Source organism: Oryctolagus cuniculus, chromosome 19 (assembly GCF_964237555.1).
Source record: "Oryctolagus cuniculus chromosome 19, mOryCun1.1, whole genome shotgun sequence".
In the NCBI taxonomy this organism is placed as follows: Eukaryota; Metazoa; Chordata; class Mammalia; order Lagomorpha; family Leporidae; genus Oryctolagus; species Oryctolagus cuniculus.
Genome location: NC_091450.1, coordinates 41,435,840 through 41,457,759, shown reverse-complemented (window position 1 = coordinate 41,457,759; position 21,920 = coordinate 41,435,840). Strand labels below are relative to the sequence as shown.

The following is a 21,920-nucleotide window of genomic DNA, read 5'->3' as shown; positions in this document are numbered from 1 at the left end:
TTCAGTTTTCTGCAGCTTTTATGGAGGAGAGAACTTTTGGAAGTTTATTCTGTACCTTTTTTTTCCTGATTTCCACTAGCAAGGATAAAAAGTGGCTAGAAAGCCATGCGGTCTGGGCGCAGGGCGTGTCCTACAGACCTGTGCGACCTGTGGATGACCGGGAGTTCTTCCCTGATACTGAAGAGCACAGGGCGTGGCATCCTGTTGGAGCCGGTTCTAACTGGAAGGGTGACAGGACCAGGTGGTGTTTGTGGTTCCTTTCAGCTGCAGCCCTGACCTGAATGTGTCTCTCCTCACAGGTGAGCCTCTCCCTGGATGACATAGTCAGAGGTGTGAACAGCTCAGACCCACTGCTTTGTTTCCAGGCCACCCAGGCCGCCAGGTATCGCCAAGCACGCTTCTGCTCTGTGAGGGTTCACTGCTAGCAACAAACTCAGGGCACTCTTGGGTTTCTTGACGCTGGCAAGCTGCCCACAAAGAGAGGAGAAGCCCAGGGCATTGCAAAGCAAGGCCAGGCTGCTATTCTACACCGCGCTTGGGGTGAGAGAATGTGCTGTCAGAGATGAATTGGTTAATTTGCCTCTATGGGATTTGGGCTCCTGGATAATACCTGAAGCGGGGAGAGAGATGTTTCTTCGTCAGTGCCAAGTGCCATAGGCTGAACTCTGGGAGGTCAAGCGGCTCTGGCCCAGCTGTTGGTCTCATTCGATGGTTCAGAACACCAGCAACATCTGTAAAAGTTTTTTTTTTTTTTTAAGATTTATTTATTTGAAAGGCAGAGTTAGAGAGAAAGGTCTTCCATCCACTGGTTCACTCCCCAAATGGCCACAATGGCCAGAGCTGAGCCAATTCAAAGCCAAGAGCCAGGTGCTTCTTCCTGGTTTCCCATGTGGGTGCAGGGGCCCAAGTACTTGGGCCATCCTCCACTGCTCTCCTAGGTGCATTAGCAGGGAGCTGGATTGGAAGGGGAGCAGCTGGGACTCGAACTGGAGCCCATATGGGATGCTGGGTTTTAACCCACTACACCACAGCGCCGGCCCCTAAAGGAGCTTCTTGCTACCTCCCAACACGGTGTGACGCTCCTTCTGCCCTATGTCCATTTCACTGCTTAGGAAAATGCTCTCCCGGGAAAGGAACCCTCCCCTAAAGCCCATCATCGATGCGGGGCTCATCCCCAGGCTGGTGGAGTTCCTGAAGTCATCGCTTCACCCCCACCTGCAGTTCGAGGCAGCCTGGGCTCTGACCAACATCGCTTCTGGGACCTCGGAGCAGACGCGAGCCGTCGTGGAAGGAGGCGCCATCCAGCCTCTGATCGAGCTCCTGTCTTCCCCCTGCGTGGCCGTGTGCGAGCAGGCCGTGTGGGCTCTTGGTAACATAGCCGGTGAGAATCTTGCCCTGAGCAGGCTAAGAAAACAGTGGACGGCGATGTGGCATGCAGCGGGGTGTTCTTTGGCTAGGGTGGTGTTGTCAACATTCTGGAACTTTCCTCCCGGTTATGTACCTGCAAGTACTGGGAAAGGTACAAGGAGCTGTTGCAAAAATTCAGAGCCAAGCTTTGTTTTGTTTTTATGATTTATTTGAAAGGCAGAGTTATAAAGACAGGGAGAGGCAGAGAGAAATCTTCCATCTGCTGGTTTACTCTCCAAATGGCTGTGACAGCGCTGGGCCAGGCCGAAGCCAGGAGCCGGGAGCTTTATCCGGGTCTCCCATGTGAGTCCAGGGGCCAAGTATTTGGGGCACCTTCCACTGATTTTCCCAGGTGCACTAGCAGGGAGCTGGATCAGAAGTGGAACAACTAGGCCTGGAACCGGCACCCATATGGGATGGCGGTGACTTGACTCACTACATCACAGTGCCGGCCCCAGACAGAGCCAAATTGGAGCTGAAACCGGATGATGAAGTCCATCCTGGAACTCCAGGCTGTCTAGGAACAAGAGGGGTCCCACAGCTTCAGGCCTTAGTGGCTGCAGGAATAAAAGATGAGGCTCTGGCCCCTGCAGCGTGGGCATATATGACGGTCCCTTGCCTAACTCGGGACCCTAAAAGCACTCTTTTCTCCAGGGAAAGTTGCTAAGGAAACACAATAATGTCTCCTCACCTTGGGATAAAAAAAAAAAAATCTTCCTTGAGAACAGGATCCCAAGACTCTGCTGGAGGATTTGGGCCCGGATGTGTTGTGGGCTCTGTGGTCGGAAGCAGGGCCGCAGCATTGGAAGCTCCTGGATTCCTGGCAGAGAGCAATCTGAGTGCTCGCCAGCGTTTGGGGGTGGGGGAGGGGAGACTCAATTGGGCCCCTCAGGATTTGGGCAAAAGCTCAGCTAAATATTAGCAGTTTCAAGTCCAGAGTAGCAACAACCGGCCGTGACTGAGCCAGCAGAAGCAAACAGCGTTGATGAGACCTCCAAGGACTTCAGGTCCCGGAATTAGCAAGCAGAACGTAGAGTAACTGCTGTATGACGGGGGCTGGAGTGAAGCGCGCGTGGAGGGACGTCCTCTGATGTTTTGCTTGGTTCCATGAGGAACAGGCCGGACACGGTGGAGTGAAGTGGCTCAGTCCGTGCCCCCATGACTGAAGAGTGCTGGCTCCTAGGGGCTAAAGCGGCATTTTGGCCAAAGTAGCAGACGGGGCTGATTGCCGGCAGCGATGCGTCCCTAGGCTTTGTCCTGAGTTCAGTCTGGATGTTGCCACCCCGTGGGCCAGAGCCTTCTGGGAAGACGGCTTGGTCCACGCGAGCCTCCGTCTCGCTGACAGCGGTGCCGTGGGAGGCCACCAGTGTTTCCCGAGCACTGCTGGGGCAGCGTCCGCAGCCCCTGCTGAGAGCAGTTACTGCTCTGTGGTGTGCTTGTCCGCCCAGCAGACACCGTGGAGAGGCAGGATCCTAGTATGTGGCTATCCCGTCTACCTGCTAGACCCTGGAATAAGTCGCTCTCCTACCCCTTGTGTAGACTTTTATAAAATTAACCACCCACTTCAGGCCCCCCAGGGCTCCCTCTGACTGTCACGTTCCGATCCGTTTGTAGGCGATGGCCCAGAGTTCAGAGATGTTGTTATTTCAAGCAACGCCATACCGCACCTGCTGGCCCTGGTTTCACCGACTGTACCGGTGAGTGTCACTGAATGAGAGAACCTTAGCTAACCGGCAGGTCTCGTGGCTGGGAAATTCGGGCAAGTACTTCCAGATCAATGCCAGATCTGTGACTGCTGCCAGCCGGCTCCTGGCAGCACGTGACAGCATGGCCCCGGGCTGAGTATCGTTTCATGTACAATCGACCCAAATCTGTCCTTACGGGCAAGTATCACCGCTACTTTTTTTTTTTCCCTAAGATTTACTTAATTATTTTGAAAGAGTTAGAGGGAGAGACACAGAGAGGTCTTCCATCTGCTGCTTCACTACCCAGATGGCTGCAACAGCTGGCACTGGGCCAGGCTGAAGCCAGGAGCCAGGAGCTCCTTCCATGCCTCCTGCATGGGTTTTAGGGGTCCAAACACTTGGGCCATCCTCCACTGCCCTTCCTAGGCCATTAACAGGGAGCTGGATCAGAAGTGGAGCAGCTGGGACTCGAACCAGCGCCCATATGGAATGCCAGCACTGCAGATGGTGGCTTTACCCATTATGCCACAATCGCAGGCCCTTCATATTTCTTTGGAGGGCATTAGAAAGGGTACATTGGTCTGTCACCCTAGCATAGTGAAAGCCACTGCCTGCAGTGCCAGCATCCTATATGGGCGCTGGTTCAAGTCCCAGCTGCTGCACTTCCCATCCAGCTCCCTGCTGATGGCTTGGGAAGGCAGTAGAAGATAGCCCAAGTGCTTGGGTCCCTGCACCCACGTGGGAGACCTGGAAGAAGCTCCAGGTTCCTGATTTTGGATCAGCCCAGCTCCAGCCATCTAGGGAGTGAACCAGCGGATAGAAGACCTCTCCCTCAGCCTCTGCCTCTGTGTAACTCTGCCTTTCAAATAAATAAATCTTTAAAAGAAAGTTACCTTAAGGTTTTCCAGAGCTTAACATCCTGAAAGTAGCTGCTTGATGTCTCCATGCCAAGTGCACAGAGATGGAACGGTTCGGCAGTGCTGGCCGTGGGTCATAGCCAGGGTCTGAGTTTGAAGCTTACAGTCTGAGTTGGTTGAGGTGGCAACAGTAGAGGACTCCCAGGTTTAGGAATCGGGTTCTAGATTTGCCTCAAACAAGAATAAAGCGAGGCCAAGGGTGGCATGCAAACGAGGAGTGAGAACCTGTGACATGATTGAGCTAGGGAAGGCCAGCCGTGACCGAGGGAGTCTGCAGAGCGAGCAGTGCAGAGGACCCGGACATGGTCCTGGAGTTCACGGGGAGCCCTGGGAGGGTGTCCAGGCGGGAAGTGGAGTGATCTCGTCTTCCACAAAGACCCTTGGCGGCTGCTGGGGTGGAGAGCAGAGGGAGCTGGCAAAGGGGAGGCTTTGGGGGGGTTGCTGTGCATGGGAGGGAAGAGAAGGGAACCAGGTGCTTCCTGCCTCAGGTTAGGTTGTTTCCACGACTGCTCCCTAGAGAAGGGGGAAGATGGAAGGAGAAAGGAGATCGGCGCGTTCTCTGTGGGTGTTAACCAAGGCAAGTTAGAGGCACCGTGACCACCATGCCAGGTCGGTGTGTGTGCGGCTGTGCACAGCTGAGTGCTCCGTGACCTCCAGCTGGGTGAGGTCAGCCGGAGGAAGGCTCAGGAAATCTCGCCTGACCGGCTGCTTGTGGCTTATTTATTTTGAGAGGGGATATGAGTGGGAGGAAAGGGACAGAGAGAGCTCTCATCTGCTGGTTCACTTCCCACATGGCTACAATCTAGGACTCCCAAGCCAGACACCAGGGGCTCAAAGTCTTCCATGTGAGTGACAGGAGTGTAGTTCTGCATCCCAGGTGTGCACTAGCAGGAAGCTGGAACTGGGGGTGGAGCTAGGACTCGAACTCAGGCCCTTTGGTGTGGGATGTAGGCATCTCATTGAGTGGCCAAACACCTGCCTCCAGCCACTTTTTTTTTTCTTCTTATTTCGAAGGCAGATAGACAAAGAGAGAGATCTTCCATCCACTGGTTCACTCCCCAGATGGCCACAATGGCCAGGGCTGGGCAAGACCAAAGCCAGGAGCCAGGAACTCCATCCAGGTCTCCCATGTGGGAACAGGGACCCAAGGGCTTGGGCCATCCTCCCACCGCTTTCCCAGGCACATGAGCAGGGAGCTGGATTGGAAGCAGAGAACCTGGAACTAAAACCAGCCAGCACTCTGATGTGGGGAGCTGGCTGACTTTGTAGGTGGCAGCTTAGCTCACTGTGCCATTTCATGGGCCCCACACCTGTTTTTTAAATGTTTTACTGGTACACAGCTGTGCCTGTTTATCCACGTGTTGTCTGCAATCATTTTGTGCTGCAAGGGCAAAGTTGAGTCGTTGCATCAGCAGTTGCAAACATACGGCTCACAAGGCCAGAAATGTTTACTATCTGGTCCTTGACAGAAACGTTGACCAACTCCTGACCTAGAGCATGCGAAGTCCCCAGGACCACGTCCTGGGAGCTCTGCTGTGCAGAAATCTGGCAGAGCCCCCAACACATAGCCCGTTCAGCAGCAGAAAACCAGGGGTGGTGTCACCGGGGCCGAGAAGGGATTTGTCAAAAGGGAATGACTGACAGCTAATTATAACACAGAGGGACAGTAGCTTGAGGACTGAGCGGCAGCCGCTGGGTTTGGTAACCTGGAAAGAACTGATTTCTGTCGCAAACTACAAAGAAGTAGGGGCGGAAACCAGATGACAATGGCTTGAACAGATGGAAGCTACGAAAAAGATGGTGAATATAAATGTCTCCTTGAGCACAAACGCTGAAAACCAGAAGTGGGGGATGGCTGGGGAGGGGCGGGGGGAGGTCCCAGAGCGTGTTTCCAAACTGGTGGGAGGGACTCATGGGAGTGAGGTGCTCCTGGGGGCAGGATCTTTGCAGGCAGAATGTTTCGTACCCAAAGGCAAGGTAGGGGCTGGCGCCGCGGCTCACTAGGCTAATCCTCCGCCTTGTGGCACCGGCACACCGGGTTCTAGTCCCGGTCGGGGCACCGGATTCTGTCCCAGTTGCCCTTCTTCCAGGCCAGCTCTCTGCTATGCCAGGGAGTGCAGTGAAAGGAAGACCTTTTTCTCTCTCTCTCTCTCTCACTGTCCACTCTGCCTGTCCAAAAAAAAAAAAAAAAAAGACATAAAAAGGCAAGGTAGGAAGATGGCCCCTAAAATAGAAATTCAGAACGGTGCTTACAACGGTGGAGTTTTTATTTATTAAAGATTTATTTATTTGAAAGTCAGAGTTACACAGAAAAGGCAGAGAGGAGAGAGAGAGAGGGAGAGAGAGCTTCCATCCAATAGTTTGTTTACTCTCTAAATGGCTGCAATGGCCGGAGCTGCGCCGATTTGAAGCCAGGAGCCATGAACGTCTGGGTCTCCCACGTGGGTGCAGGGGCCCAAGCACTTGGGCCATCTTCTGCTTTCCCAGGCCACAGCTGAGAGCTGGATAGGAAGTGGAGCAGCCGGGTCTCAAACTGGTGCCGGTATGGGATGCCTGCACTGCAGGCCAGGGCGTTCACCTGTTGTGCCACGGCACTGGCCCCTACAACAGTGGAGTTACAGAATGGTGGGAAGGCCGAGTAACTCCTGTTTGATCTCTTTGTCAATGAAACATGAAATCGGGCGAGCCATTGAGCAGAGTGGAGAAGGACACTCTGGAGATCATAGGAAACCTCCATCCAACCTGTGACTAGGAAACGCGAAGCTCATTTGTGTCCTTAACGCACAGCACCGCTTAGCACAGGTTCTGATTGGAAGCTCACAAGCTCCGGTTCCCGCCGATCCATAGCGTTGACCAGAGAAGGCGAGGGCACACTGCCGCTCGCGGTTTTCTCTCCTTGGCCCCCAATGCTGAGAGCAGTCTCCCTGTTACAGATCACATTTCTGCGGAACATCACGTGGACCTTGTCCAACCTGTGCCGGAACAAGAACCCGTACCCTTGCGAGGAAGCGGTGAAGCAGCTGCTGCCGGTCCTCCTGCACCTCCTGCAGCACCAGGACAGCGAGATCCTCTCGGACACCTGCTGGGCCTTCTCCTACCTCACCGATGGCTGCAATGAGCGCATCGGCCGAGTGGTTGACACGGGGGTCTTGCCCAGGCTGGTGGAGCTCATGACCAGCCTGGAACTCTGCATCTTGGTAAATGGCAACCTCGGGCCTGTCTGTTTCTCGGGGGTCCTGCTGAGTGGCGTCTGACTTCTGCAGGTCTGTGCCCCTTGCCCCGGGTCTTCACAGTCGGCTGTAAACTCATGCCCAGGACAAAGGTTGGCACCGGCATTGCCTGGGATTTGCCACTCCCTAGTCAAAGACTTGAATCTGTTTTGATCTAAAATCCTACTGGGCATTAAGTAAAATTCAACTTTCTTCATTGGAAGGCTAAAACAATATAGGAAAATGCCGAGTGAAAATTGCTTATAATCCCAAGACCCAGGAACTGTGCTCAGTATTTTTTCCTTCTAGTGGTCTCTACTTGTAGATTTCAACAGATTGGCTTATACTGTCTATGTGTGTAAAGCTCATTATAACGTTTACATTTCTTACACGAGCATAAAAGAAAATTCCTCTCTTCTCCCTCGTTGGTTTTTAGATACTTCAGATACAGACCAAAGGCAAATGAAAACCATTATCAGATGCTTTGCTAGATAATTAAACATGATCCATTGACATAAACGACTTTGAAAGATGGGTATATGAGGGTACTTAAATTCATGGAAAAAATCTTTTAGAAAATTCTGCTCCAATATAAATTGATCTCTTAAGCCCTTGCGTTTCCATGAACTTTTTGAAGACCCCTCAAATGATGTAGAAGATGCCTTTACTCTGCCCCTCTTGGTTTCTGCTCTCACGCTGTATCCGTGCAGTCTGGGTGATGCTGCGTTCTGAGAATGAGAATAGCCTAGTATCTCTCCACATCAAGGTTGGTTGGGGGAGTAGTGTGGAGGCATGTGGAGAATGCAAAGAGAAAGAAAAGGCGATTTTCTATGGCAGTGGCTTCTCCTGGGGTCCTGGAGCCGACTGGAGCTATCCTGTGAGGCCTCTACTCTGAGCTCTCACTGGAGTAGCAGGTATGAAGCCCAAAAGGCGAGGAAGACTCTAGAGCTGTGATGGGCTTCACTGTGCAGAGAAGCTCAAATTCAGCCCTCCGAGATGGGTGTTGAACCCAGTTGTAGACCCAGCATGGGGGGACCTTCAGTTACTGTGAAGGGGCTCATCAATACCCCCAAGAAATGTCAGAGGAATCGCATAAGCTCCAGTTAACTCTACAACCAACGGTTGGCACTGGTGCCAATTACAAATCCAGTGAATGCTGTTCATGATAAACTATAATTGATGTAGCATTTCCCCCGTGGAAAGGGCAGCAGCACTTACGATAAAACTATCATTCAACCTCCATCCCACTTGAGCCAGAACTACTGGGAAGCTGGCAAGTATCGGGAAACTGTGTCAGAACAGCCGAGGACACTGAGTTAGTAAGATCGTGGACATAGCCGTTGCCCACGGGCTTCCCGGGAATGGTCAGCGTGGTGTGGCTGGTGTCTGGGAAGGCCCAGGACTGGGTGGGATCGCCATCTCACCGTCACGGATTCTCAGCGCTAGCCTTGTTCTTGCAGACTCCTTCTCTGCGCACCGTGGGGAACATTGTCACGGGAACCGATCAGCAGACCCAGATGGCCATCGACGCAGGCATGCTGAGGGTGCTGCCCCAGCTCCTGAGGCACCCCAAATCCTCCATCCAGAAGGAGGCCGCCTGGGCCCTGAGCAACGTGGCTGCAGGCCCCCATCAGCACATCCAGCAGCTGATTGCTTACAACTTGCTGCCTCCCTTGGTGGCTCTGTTGAAAAACGTAAGTGGCACCCTTGGCGTCCACCGCCCAAGACTCCCTTCCACGGTCCCGTGTTGAGCTCCTTCAAACAGCCAGACACAGCAAGGCTGTGAAATGATGGATTCTTAGCTCTGTCTGGGGGAAGGGTGAGGTGAGCCGTCCTGAGGAACCCATCACACGTGTGGGAGACCAGGCTAGCACTGGTCAACGAAAAGGTGCTGCCCATGGCTCAAACATCCAGAAAAGTCATGAGCTGGCAAATAGTAATTTATCTCTAGAGGGTGTCCAAAGATAGTGCCATCTACCCTCTACCTGTACAAAGACGGAGGTTTTGTTTTACGAGAAAAAAATGTATCCCGCTACGGTGATGTCACGTGATGAAAATGGTGATATTTTCCACGTACAAATTAAACTGATTGAATAGAAAATTCAAACAAAAGCTAGAACTATAATAAGGTTTCCCTTGTCCTCCTGCACATCACACCAGCCCCTTTCAGTGTGTGTTTTGGTTGAACCACCTGCAGTCAGGTTTCTTCCGGGGGGGGGGGGGGGGGGGGCGGAGCAGGTGGTGGAGTTGCGGTGGGGAAAGGCTGCGCTCCTGTTCTCAGCCTGGTGGCAGGTTCCCAGGTACGTGCCAGGTATGGGAATCAAGGCAAGAGGAAAAGGCCAGGTGTATAGTTCAAACCCCAGCATCCTCCAGTCGATTGGATACTGCCTGTCCTGCTTCCTCCTGTGAGTCTATACAAGGTCTAATAAGAAACATCTGGCAATGCATCAGAGTCCTCATATTTCTTTGTTTTTAATTTTTATTGTTAAAGAGAACAGGTTTCATGTATTCATTTTTAATATTTTAGCTTGACTTCTTTGCAGAATTTTTCATCTATGTCATAAATCTAACTCCTGTATTTGCATAATCTTGTGATCATTCCTTTCTATTCCTTTTCAGGCATTTTGTCGATCTCTTCACATTCATGTTGAAGCGTTGTGTTCCTTTTGGGGGAATCATATCGTCTTCCTTATTCATGTTTCTTGTATTTCTACTTTTTTTAGTGAGAGAGAGAGACCGAGAGAAAGGGCTTCCTTCTGTTGGTTCACCCCCCCAAGTGGCCACTACGGCCGGCACGCTGTGCCGCTCCGAAGCCAGGAGCCAGGTGCTTCCTCCTGGTCTCCCGTGCGGGTGCAGGGCCCAAGCACTTGGGCCATCCTCCACTACCTTCCTGGGCCACAGCAGAGAGCTGGACTGGAAGAGGAGCAACCAGGATGGAACCGGCGCCCCGACCAGGGCTAGAACCCAAAATACTGGCGCCGCAGGCAGAGGATTAGCCTAGTGAGCCACGGCACCAGCCTCTACATTTATTCTTAGGCATGTGTATAAACACCTGTTCATTTTCTCCTCTGACAGCTCTTATCTTTCAAAATGCCTCTGAGGCTTAGAGGAGTGTCAGCTCCTGCAGTGGCTATCCATAGGCGTGTGCTGGGTGGGGCCAGGGAGCTCTGGCCAGTGCTCGGCAGTGGGGCTAGAGTCCAGTCCAGGCCGTGGTAGATCTCTTTTATCATCAGCGAGGAGGGCATGATTGTGTCAGCTTGCGTGGTCACAGCGTAAGCCCTCTCTGCCAAGGTGAGCCCACAGTGCCCAGGCACCTCACCGTCACAGGTACATGAACCACACAGAGGCTCTGTGCACTGCTCCGTGTAAGCCGGAACCGTGAGCCTCTGAAGCCAGACACAATGATTTCCCAAAGACCCAGCCACACCCCGTCTCATGCCCTGTTGTAGTCACAGGGAGCGTGGGATCCACTCCCAGCCCCACAAGCCTCCCTGATCCACAGAAAGAGCTGTGGTGTTCCCTGAGCCAGCTGCCTGATCAATAGTGAGTAGATGGGAGTGCTTTATGGGCCTAAGTGGATGCCCTACTGCCCACCAGACCTCCAGGCCAGGTTCAAAGTCAGTAGGGCTTTACCCCTCCAATAAAATCTCACAGCGGCCTCTACTCACCTTCATAAGGTGGCATTTCCTGCCAGCTGGTTGCCAGGTGCTTACTCCAAGAAGATAGCACCCCCTCCAGCCCCTGGTGTCCTGCTCACTGCTTCTGTGCTGTCCCCACTGCTCCACAGGGTCTCTCTTCCTGTAGTTTCCACTGCAAATGTGTCTGCAGCTGCCCCCTGGGAGTGCTGTCCTTTTTCTTCCGTTACCTTCCTGTGGTCAGATTGAGCATGTATTTTCCTTAATCATCCACCTTTTATCTCTGAGCCCTCACATTTCAGACTGTGTCTTTTGAACTTTAACTTGCTTGCTTGGGGCCATAAGTCACTTGCTTTGTTTTCGCTTTACTCAAAGGTCGCAATTTGCCCCTTCACCCTCTAATGGCCGCCGTGGCTGGCGTGCTGTGGCCGGCGCACCACGCTGATCCAAAGGCAGGAGCCAGGTGCTTCTGCTGGTCTCCCATGGGGTGCAGAGCCCAAGCACCTGGGCCATCCTCCACTGCCTTCCCAGGCCACAGCAGAGAGCTGGCCTGGAAGAGGGGCAACTGGGACAGAATGCGGCGCCCCGACCGGGACTAGAACCCCGTGTGCTGGCGCCACAAGGCGGAGGATTAGCCTAGTGAGCCGCGGCGCCGGCCTTGGGCCAAGGAATTTTTGTAAATGCAGGAGATTCATCGAGGGGTGCTTTGGTGATGAATTCCTCCTCTGTCACTGCTGGTCTAGCCCAGCCTCCTAGAACACATCTGTGTCCCTCGCTACCTAGCTTCTTGCACAGAATTTCATTGGGTGGGAAAGGCTAGGAATGTAAATATAGACCCCTCTCAGCTTAAACCCCAAGCATATGCCCTAGTCTACACAGGTGAAGATTAGTTTATGTTCTATTTTCCCCGTAGCCTGACACAGGGACGAGTCTAACTTGACCTTGGAACCTCCCTCTGAGACCCCGTTTGAGTCTGCCCACCTACTCCTTGGCTCCTCCACTACCCAAAGATGCTCTCTTCTCCTGAAGAACTGGAGGCCCGCAGCCAAGGTGTCCGGTGTAGATGGCACGTACGGCCCTTGCTGCCGCCTGCCTACCTGGAGAGTAACCCAGGGTGGCACTGCTGTATTGAGGTTCTGGGAGATCTGGACTGAACGTGACTGCTTGCTTTCTGCAGGGGGAGTTCAGAGTCCAGAAAGAGGCTGTCTGGATGGTGGCCAACTTCACAATGGGGGCCACCGTGAACCAGTTGTTCCAGCTCCTCCACTCGGGGGTCCTGGAGCCCCTGATGAGGCTCCTCACTGCCCCAGATGTTAAAATTGTCCTCATCATCCTCGATGTCATCTCCTACTTCCTCCAGGTGAGCTGTTCTGAACACGTGGGTTCGTAATGGCCGTCTCGAACTTGATTAAGACACTTAATTTTAGTTCTTAGAATCCAGGTGGGATTCTCTATTTTCTCCAATCCCTTCGACCCCTCCACCCTGATCTGACCGTCTTCATCCGTGTGTCCTGTGGATAACACAAAAAGGGACATTTCAAGGAAGGGTCATCACCTTTGTCTTAAGTGAGTATGACTGTGCCGGGCACTTTCTTGGATTCTCCAGATACAGTGGCGCCAAGTCTTTGTTCTAATGGGGCTTGGGCATTCCTGGGGTGGGGAGGCAGTTATGGGTAATATCAGGCAGATAAGGGGTATCCCTCGTGGTTCATGGTGGGGAGTGGCTCTCACATATGCAGGAGTCTGAGGAGGACCCGAGAGGGGCCAGTGAGTCCTGGGGGAATCGGGAGGAAGCGTCTCAAGAAAAGGGAGTGTGAGGAGGGCTCCGTGGCCAGGGCAGAGAGCAGGGTGGGAAGAACTGGCAGGTCGGGGCCAGGTCATGCAGGATCTGTGAGAACTTTGGCTTCCTCTGAGTAAGGAGAAGTCAACAGAAGGCTTGTTGGAGCAGGGCGGAAGTCAGTGAGCCCTGAGGTTTAGAAATCTAAAACACAGGTACACTTGAAGGAGCAGTAGGAAGTTGGTGGGGATGTCTTTTTTTTCTGACAGGCACAGTTAGAGAGAAAGGTCTTCCTTTTCCGTTGGTTCACCCCTCAAGTGGCTGCTACGGCCGGCGCACCACGCTGATCCAATGGCAGGAGCCAGGTGCTTCTCCTGGTCTCCCATGGAGTGCAGGGCCCAAGCACCTGGGCCATCCTCCACTGCACTCCTGGGCCACAGCAGAGAGCTGGCCTGGAAGAGGGGCAACCGGGACAGAATCTGGCACCCCGACCGGGACTAGAACCCGGGGTGCCAGTGCCGCAGGTGGAGGATTAGCCTATTGAGCCGTGGTGCCGGCCTAGGGGGGATAAGTCTTGAAGTTCTTTCTCCATTCAGCATTATGTTTTAGGGGGTTGGACCACAAAGCACTGAGCTAGAGTTCTGGAAAAGTCTTAGTTCTGACATGAAGGAATGTCAAACCAGTCTCTCCGTTCTGCTTGCACTACTAGTTCTATATTGCTATGGAGCACGTTATCCACACACTGGGATTAGGAATCTGGATGGGTTTGGCTCCGAGTCTCCTTTGAGGTTCAGTCAACATGTTGGGGCGGGGGCTGGCGTCTGAAGGCTTTCTGGAGCCTGGAGGATCAGCATCCACGGTGGCAGGTGGACCTCGCCACTGGGCGGCTCACGTGGCCTCACATCGTGGCAGCTGACTTCCCACAGAGTAAGCAACTAAAGCTGCAGTGTTGTCCGTGACTGGCCTTGGAGGTCCCACTTTGTCAGTTCAGCAGCGTTGTGTTGTTTCCATGGGGCGGGGGGGGCCCTCTTCACTGCAGGGGGTGAACTACACAAGGGCATGAACACCCGGATGGGGGTCACCAGGGGCCGTCCTGGGAGCTGGCTATCTTCATTTGCAATGAAGCCATTTGAGAACCTCCAAAAGAACACCAGGAACTCATAAAAGCCCACTTGGAGCTTCCTTTACACGCACTGTTGTGGAAAAGGACTGACCCAAGACAAGACCAGATTTGAAAGCCAGTCCCATAATACCCTGTGACTTTGAGCAGATCACACCAGGAGAGGGTAGAGACCTGCAGCCAGTAGACAGAGCTGGACTAACACGTTCCAGACCGTAGTGTGTCACTCCATCAACTCCATTTGAATTAAACACTTAAGGTTTTGTCTTGAGAGACTGGGCCGGTCACATCTGATGGACCAACGGGCAGGTGAGGAAGGCCCGGGTGGGGCTGCATAACGCTTCAGGTGGACAGCGGAGTGCTGGGGAGGTCTAGGGGCCATGTCCTGTCCTGTCCTGGCCCCACGTCCTCCTCCAGGGCTCCTGCTACCCAGGGCCAAGCCCTATTCCCCAGTTTTCTTGCTGACATTGACGTGGGACTTTGGTCCCTGCCTCTTTTCTTTATTCCAAACCCATAGCTCTTTTTGGACCTGCATCTGGGACTGTAGGGTCCCAAGGCTTAAATGTGCAGCTGAAACTCAAGTCACATAAACCACATGGCTTGAATCATGTTTAGTTTGATCTATAAGACTTATTTTTTTTAAGTCACAGCTCACAAAATAACAGAGCCCTTGGGGTGTGATGCCCAAGTGCTTGCTTTACCACTCTGCACTTCCTCCAAATGCACTGTCTGGCTGAGCTGCACCCTCTTCTCCTGAGACACAGCCCTTTGATTACTTCAGGTTCGTCCTGGCCAAGTAGGTTTAGTAAGAATTTATGGTACCGTCCGTACTTGCCCTGTGCATCTGCTGAGACTTCAGCCTCTGCTAGTGACAATGATTGACTTGGTGCTCCCCAGTAACCTGGGTGATGCACACCACTTCTGGGTTTCTAGTTTTGTGCGTGTGCCTCGCCTGCTGTATCCGTACAAACATCAGAGTGAATGGTTAGCCCTCTGTGATGAAAAGCCAGTGACAGCACTGGGTTGACTCTGCCCACGTGGTTTGCCCCCCGGGACCTCACTGTGGGCCACTGTGGGTCACTTCTGTGACACAGGCTCTCCTGTCTGATCCTGTGAGGCTCGAGTTCAGGGCCAGAACACCACATTTACCTGGCATTACTGGAACACCCTTGCAAACCGGATTTAACACCATTTTCTTTAACTAGAAGGAGCTACCCGCCAAATGTGACGTATTTGTGGGCAGCAATGTATTTGGCCCCAAATCCATCCCTTAAGATAGTCTAGAAGCATTGTATTTGATACAACGGAAATAAATGTTTATAGAAGTCAACATATTTATGTATGTTGCATAAGTGTATTGTACATGCATGTGTCTATAGCTTACATACATACATGGTCAGATCTTGGAAGTATCTAAGATGGGGGGAGGCGCTTGCAGCTATCAATACATTTGGGAAAAGAGACAATGCGACTCCCTTTCTGGAACGGCGGCCTTTGGTCTCATCCCGCTGAACCCCGAGGACTGGCAAGGGTTCTGTCGACCGAGGGCCCCTGCCCAGGGTCTCTTGTTCTCTCGTGTGGCTCGCAGGAGGCAGAGAAGCTGTACGAGAAGGACAACCTGTGTCTCCTGATAGAAGAACTCGGCGGGATAGACCAAATCGAGGCCTTGCAGCTGCACGAGAACCGGCAGATCGCCCAAACCGCTCTGAGCATCATCGAGAAGCACTTCACGGAGGTCAGTGACTTCGGAGCGGACACAGGGGGCCTCTGGTGGGGCACCACCTTGGCAGGTCACCACCGGGGAGGCAGTAGACAGGCTTCACACACACACACACACACACACACACACACACACACACATATCCCATAGGAGCTTCGCTTTGTTCACTTTTTTTGGAGGGGTACAGGCAAGAAGAGAACATGATAAAGTCATTTTTCTCTTTTTGAGAGGCAGAAAGAGCGCTCCCATCCATTGGTTCACCCCCAAGTGCCTGCAATGGCTAGGGCTGAAACTGGGAGCTAGCAACTCCACCCAGGTCTCCCTTAAGGGTGGCAGGAACCCAATTACCTGAACCGTCACCACTACCTCCCAGGGTGTGCACTGGCAGGAAGCCGGGGTCAGGAGCCAAAGCCAGGTATTGACCTCAGGTGTGGGCAGTCTGGCTGGGGGCCTAACTGCCCGGATAAAGCCCTGCCCCAAGAGTGCAGACATCGGAGGCAGCACCAGCTTGAAGATCATTGTGCCACTGACTGGATTTCGTGTCTTTCCAAAATACACTGTTTGGGACGAACTTTCCCAGGGACTCCCAAGCCTTCCGTAGGAGCAAGAAAGAGCTCAGGTAGCAGGAGACAGCTTGAAAGGCTTTCGGGAGGTATTTTAGCTGTTTGTGAAATACACAGCTCTGTGATGTTAAGTGCGTTCACACTGTGTACAAACATCACCACCCCTACATTTTCGTTCTCCCACGACGAAACTCCATGCCCCTCAAGCAACTCATCGCCCCCTCCCCTCAGCCCTTGGTGTAACCACCATTCTCTGAAAGTGTTTTTTTTTTTTTAATTAATATTTATGTATTCAAAAGGCAGAGCGAGAGCAAGAGAGACAGAGCTCGCTCAATCTGCCACCTGCTAGTTCACTCCTCAACTGGCCACAACAGCCAGGCCTGGGCCGGGCCAGAGCCAGGAGCTTCATCTGGGTCTCCCACATGGGTGGCAGGGACCCACATACTTGGGCTGTCCTCTGCCACTTTCCTGGGTGCATTAGCAGGGAGCTGGATTGGAAGCGGAGCAGCTGGGACCCGAGCTGGAGATCCGATATGGGATTGAGCTGCCGGCATCACAAGCGGCAGCTTAGCCATCTGCGCCGCAGCACCGGCCCCCATCTCCGTGAACTGGGCTCCTCTACAGACCTGATATAAGATCACACGCAGATCCAGGATCATACATAGTCACACCCTACTTGTCCTTTTGTGACGAACTTGTTTCCCCTGAGCTCAAGGTCTTCAGGGTTCACCCACATTGTGCTGCATGTCAGAGCTTCATACTCCATTGAATGTAGGACCATAAACCACATGCACCCATCTACCCACCGATGGGCCCCTGGGTGCTTTGGTGGCTACTGGGAGCAATGCTGTTATGGACGTACCTACTGGAATCTGTTAGCGGTTCTTTCCAGCCTAGACCCAGAAGCGGCACTGCTGGACCGCGTGGTGATTCTAGTTTTAACTTCTGCAGAAGCACCACGCCACGTTCCATTGCACACCCCCAACAGCAGTACATGGCGCTCGACTTTGTCCACATCCCCAGCGATATCCGTTTGTTTTCTGATTTTTTTTTTTTTTTTTTTTTTTTTTTTTTTTTTGGCAACAGCCACTCCAGTGTAGATCAAGTGGTAGCTCCTTTTTCGTAGGAAGAGAGGGATCAGAGCTCTTCAGGGACCAGGTAAACACAGGACGAGGGGTTTACGGAGGGAGGGATGCTCCCGGTAAGTGTCAGACGGGAATCAGCATCAAAATCCAGAGCAGTCGCATCAGCTTGGCGTTTTTGCTAATTGGAAGCAGCTGAAAGATTTGGGACCAAGGATGCTCTCAAAGCAGAGAAGATGGGAATGGAAATGAGCATCTTCTAAGCCAGTGGTTCCTGTGACAGTCTCATGAAAGGAGACTTCTCCTTAAAGGGAGTGAGATCCCTGGGGCTCACCAAGAACCCCAGCTTAAAGACCTCTGACCTAGGAGTAATAGCTATGTCGTCATATTCCCGCTAACTGGAAGGGCGGTGTCCCATGTATAGCAAAACTGCATTGAAAAATCAGCCAGTGGCACTGCAGCCAAGCCGCCACTTGGAACTGCTGCATCTTATGTAAGGGTGCCAGGTTCAAGTCCTGGGTGATCTACTTCTGATCCAGCTTCCTGATAATGCACTGGAAGGCAGCAGCAGGTGACTTGGGTATTTGGATCCTTGTCATATATGTGGGAGACCCAAACTGAGCTCAGGACTCCTGGTTTCAGCCTGGCCCAGACCTGGCTGTTGGAGTGAACTGGTGGATGGAATCTCTCACTCTTCCTCTTAAAAATTTAAAATTTAAAATTAAATTTAAATTTTAAAAAATTTAAAATTTAAAAAATTTCCTCTTAAAAAATTTTTTTAATTCAGATTGTTTAAAAAAGCCAGTCAAAAAAAAGTGTATGATTCTACCTATTCAAGAGTACTTCAAATGGTCATGAAAAAATTGAATTAAAGGATGTTTGCTTATTGTGCAAAAATTTTAAAGTCCATAATTTTTTCCATTATGTGACTTTATGAAGACCTTTGTATGTGGCTATATGTTGTATATAATCAAATCCACAAAGAAAGTAGAATGGACGTTGCCCAGGCTGGGTGGGAGGGGAGGATAGGGAAGTTAGTGTTTGCTGGGGGCGGAGTTTCAGCTTATGAAGATTGACAGATTTATATGAAAGTCAAGTGACAGGTCTTCCATCCACTGGTTCACTCTCCAGTCACAACGGCTGGCACTGGGCCAGGCCAAAGCCAGGAGCCAGGAGCTGCTTCTGCTCTCCCACATGGGTGCAGGGGCCCAAGCGCTTGTGCCATCTTGGTTCCCTGCTTTTCCCAGGCCAGGAGCAGGGAGCTTGATTGGAAGTGGAACAGTCGCGACACAAACTGGCACCTACTTGGGTTGCTGGCATGGCAGGAGGCAGCTTAACCCACTATGCCATGACGCCGGCCCCAGAGTTTCAGTTTTGCAGGATGAAGTTCTGGTGGTGGGTGATGGTGAAGGTTGCCCAGCCGTGTGAATGCATTTAATGTCACTGCACTGTTGGCTGTGAAGGCAGACCATTTTGTTACGTGTGTCCTAGCACACACAGAACCCTGGGAAATGTCTAAATGCTCCCTGCTTTGAGTCTTCCCTTGGAGAGACCTCGAGGCCCAGTGAGAGCAAATTCTAATCCATAGATGGTGTTAAGGGGTCAATGTGCGGTAAGAACCTTCTAGAGCCCAGAGGTTATAACTGTGCCTGTTCTCCCCTGAAGGCAGAAGATGATGGCATCGTTTTACCTGTCCGGGACAGAGACTACAAATGGAGAGCGTTCGTAGAAAAATGATGGCGAAGCACCCCAGCTTCTAAACCAATAACCAAACCCAGGGGTACCATCTTCGTGACACAGCTCTCCTCTCCTAGTGAATCGTCAATGTAAAGCTTTTAAAACTCCATGTTAATAAAAGGTTCAGCACTTTACTCCTGCTCTCTGAAAAGCTTAGACCACCTGTGTCAGGACAATGAAGGGGATTTCCTCTCTTAAGAACATTAGCTTTGGTGTTGACCTTGGAGGATCTGAGTTAAGGAACTTCAAACCAGTTGAGTGGTCCACGACAAGCAAGAAAAACTGACTTGCATATGCGACCTCACCGGTCCCCCATGCCCGGGCGGACAGTACTATCTTTTTTTTTTTTTTTTTTTTTGACAGGCAGAGTGGACAGTGAGAGAGACAGAGAGAAAGGTCTTCCTTTGCCGTTGGTTCACCCTCCAATGGCCGCCGCGGCCGGCGCGCTGCGGCCGGCGCACCGCGCTGATCCGATGGCAGGAGCCAGGAGCCAGGTGCTTTTCCTGGTCTCCCATGGGGTGCAGGGCCCAAGCACCTGGGCCATCCTCCACTGCACTCCCTGGCCACAGCAGAGGGCTGGCCTGGAAGAGGGGCAACCGGGGGACAGTACTATCTATGCCTAGGCTATCTTAGCTCTGGCTATTAGTCTCTTGGCTTTCTAGAAAGTTCTAAAATGATCCTAGAAACTCAATTTCTTAGCTTTCATGGAAAGTTTGAGTTTTTTAAAAATAGTTTTAGGGTAATGATTCTCAAATTTGAGTGTGTATCTGTACCTCTAGGGTTGCTTATTGGACCACAGACAGGCCCTCCCCACAGAGGTTCTGACTCGGAGCTGAGCCTGAGCACCTCACATCTCGGGAGTCCTTGGGTGATGCTGATGCCACTGTTGTCAGCAGCCATCAGTGAGCTGTGGCCTGGGGGCCAAAGTCAGCCCACCGCCTGTTCTGTAAATAAACACTCATAGGAGACAGCTACACGCTGTCCCTGGGTCACAGCATTTTATACTACCGTGGCTACAGGGACCCAGTGGCTTACAGAGCTGAAAATATTTACTGTCTGGTTCTTTACAAAAACGATTCGTTGACTCTTTACATGGCAAGTTAATATGCCAGTGTGCACTGCCCCCCACCCCCACCCCAGCCCTCTCCTGGCTGGTCACTTGGGTGTTTGATCTTTCAGAACGACCTGTGTCACTTCAGCACAATGCACCCATCGAAGTGTACAGGTGTGATTAGGAAGGGGCCGGGGGTCTGTCTTACGTTGGGCCCCAAGTTGTCTCCAGGCGCCCGCAGGGCTCTGCTCCCGACAGCCACCAAGGACGTTGCCTTCAGGAAGTTCACCTCCCCTACCCTGAGCAGGCCACAAGAGGTGGTGAGGGACTTACAAGATCCAAAGTCAGATCGGCCACCTGTTTTATGTTGCTGCAGCAGGAGGCCACTGATTGGGCCATTTATAAAGGAAAACAATGGATTTCTCAGTTTTGGAGGCCGGGAAATATGACCTCAAGATGCCAGAGTGTGTCAAGGGCTCTCTGGCTGTGTTGTCACATGGGACAGGGGCCATGTGGTGGGAATGAGCGAGCTTGCATGGTCACCTCTAACCTCTCACAAAGCCACTGATGCCGTCATGACCACATCTAACCCTAATTACTTTCCCAAAGCCCTCTAAATAACATCGACAGAGCTGATGGTGTGCCGCGGTGGGTTAAGCTGCCACTCGTAATGCCGTTGGTATCCAATATCAGAGTGCTGGTTCTAGTCCCAGCTGCTCCACTGCTGATCCAGCTCCCTGCTAATGTGCCTGAGAATCAGGCAGCAGAAGATGGCCCAAGTGCTTGGGCCCCTGCCACCCACGTGAGAGGCCAGAATGAAGCTCCTGGCTCTAGCCTGAACCAGCAACCCTGGCTGGCTGTAGTAGCCATTTGGGGAGTGAACCAGTGGGTGGAAGATCTTTGTCTTGCTGTCCTTCAAATCTTTTTAAAAATACCATCAACATAGGAATTTGGAGGTTTTTTAAAAGATTTATTTATTTGGGGGCTGGTGCTGTGGTGCAGTGGGTTAAAGCCCTAGCCTGCCGCGCCAGCATCCCATATGGGCACCAGTTCGAGTCCTGGCTGCTGCTCTTTCCTATCCAGCTCTCTGCTAATGCTCCTGAGAAAACAGCAGAGAATAGCCCAGATCCTTGAGCCCTGCACTCACGTGGGAAACCCGGAAGAAGCTCCTGGCTTTGGATTGGCTCAGCTCCAGCCATTGCAGCCATTTGGGGAGGGAACCAGTAGATGGAAGACCTCTCTCTCTACCTCTCTACCTCTCTACCTCTCTACCACTCTGTGTTTCAAATAAAATAAATCTAAAATAACTAAGATTTATTTATTTGAAAATCAGATTTATACAGAGAAAGTGAGAGACAAGCAGAGTTCTTCATCTGCTGATTCACTCCTCAGATGGCCACAATGGCCAGGGCTGGGCCGGGCTGAAGCCAGGAGCTGCTTCTAGGTTGCCCATGTGGGTAACAGGGGCCCAGGCACTTAGGCCATCTTCCATGGCTTTTCCCAGGGCAATAGCAAGGAGCTGGATCAGAAGTGGAGCATCTGGGACATGAACCAAAGCCCAAAAGGGATGCTGGCATTGCAAGTGGTGGTTTTACTCACTACACGGCAACACCAGCCCTGAGATTAAGTTTCTGATACATGAACTTGGGATATATTCAGACCCCAGCACTACCCAACTACTAAGTCATGTGGGGCATAGATACTCAGTCTCACTCTTAGAACCATGGTTTTCTCTCTGAAAGGGGAGTGTCAACAATAATTAGATACTCATAGTGTAGGACAGATTAAATCACTTCACATTCCTAACTCTAGCACAACATTCATCTCCATGGAGTTTTTCTGGAAGTTACACAGGTTGAGGTTTTTTTTTTTTTTGTTTTTTTTTTTTTTTTTTTTTTTTTTTTGACAGAGTTAGAAAGCTCTTCCTTCCGTTGCTTCACTCCCCAAATGGCCGCCTTGTCCGGCGCGCTGTGTCAATCCGAAGCCAGGAGCCAGGTACTTCCTCCTGGTCTCCTAT

General features: G+C 51.9%; 1 protein-coding gene across 1 annotated transcript in view; it reads left to right on the top strand.

Annotated features, from left to right (window-relative positions):
- The window catches only part of KPNA7 (karyopherin subunit alpha 7), a 32,830-nt gene extending 13,844 nt beyond the window's left edge, over positions 1 to 18,986 (top strand). Inside the window, exons 3-10 of the mRNA XM_017337874.3 lie at positions 300 to 382; positions 1,113 to 1,381; positions 3,022 to 3,104; positions 6,943 to 7,206; positions 8,679 to 8,912; positions 12,031 to 12,213; positions 15,339 to 15,485; positions 18,781 to 18,986. Of these exons, the coding sequence (XP_017193363.1) occupies positions 300 to 382; positions 1,113 to 1,381; positions 3,022 to 3,104; positions 6,943 to 7,206; positions 8,679 to 8,912; positions 12,031 to 12,213; positions 15,339 to 15,485; positions 18,781 to 18,852 (1,335 nt within the window). The 3' untranslated portion in view covers positions 18,853 to 18,986. The remainder of the gene's footprint in view (positions 1 to 299; positions 383 to 1,112; positions 1,382 to 3,021; positions 3,105 to 6,942; positions 7,207 to 8,678; positions 8,913 to 12,030; positions 12,214 to 15,338; positions 15,486 to 18,780) is intronic.
- The last annotated feature ends 2,934 nt before the right edge of the window (positions 18,987 to 21,920 follow it).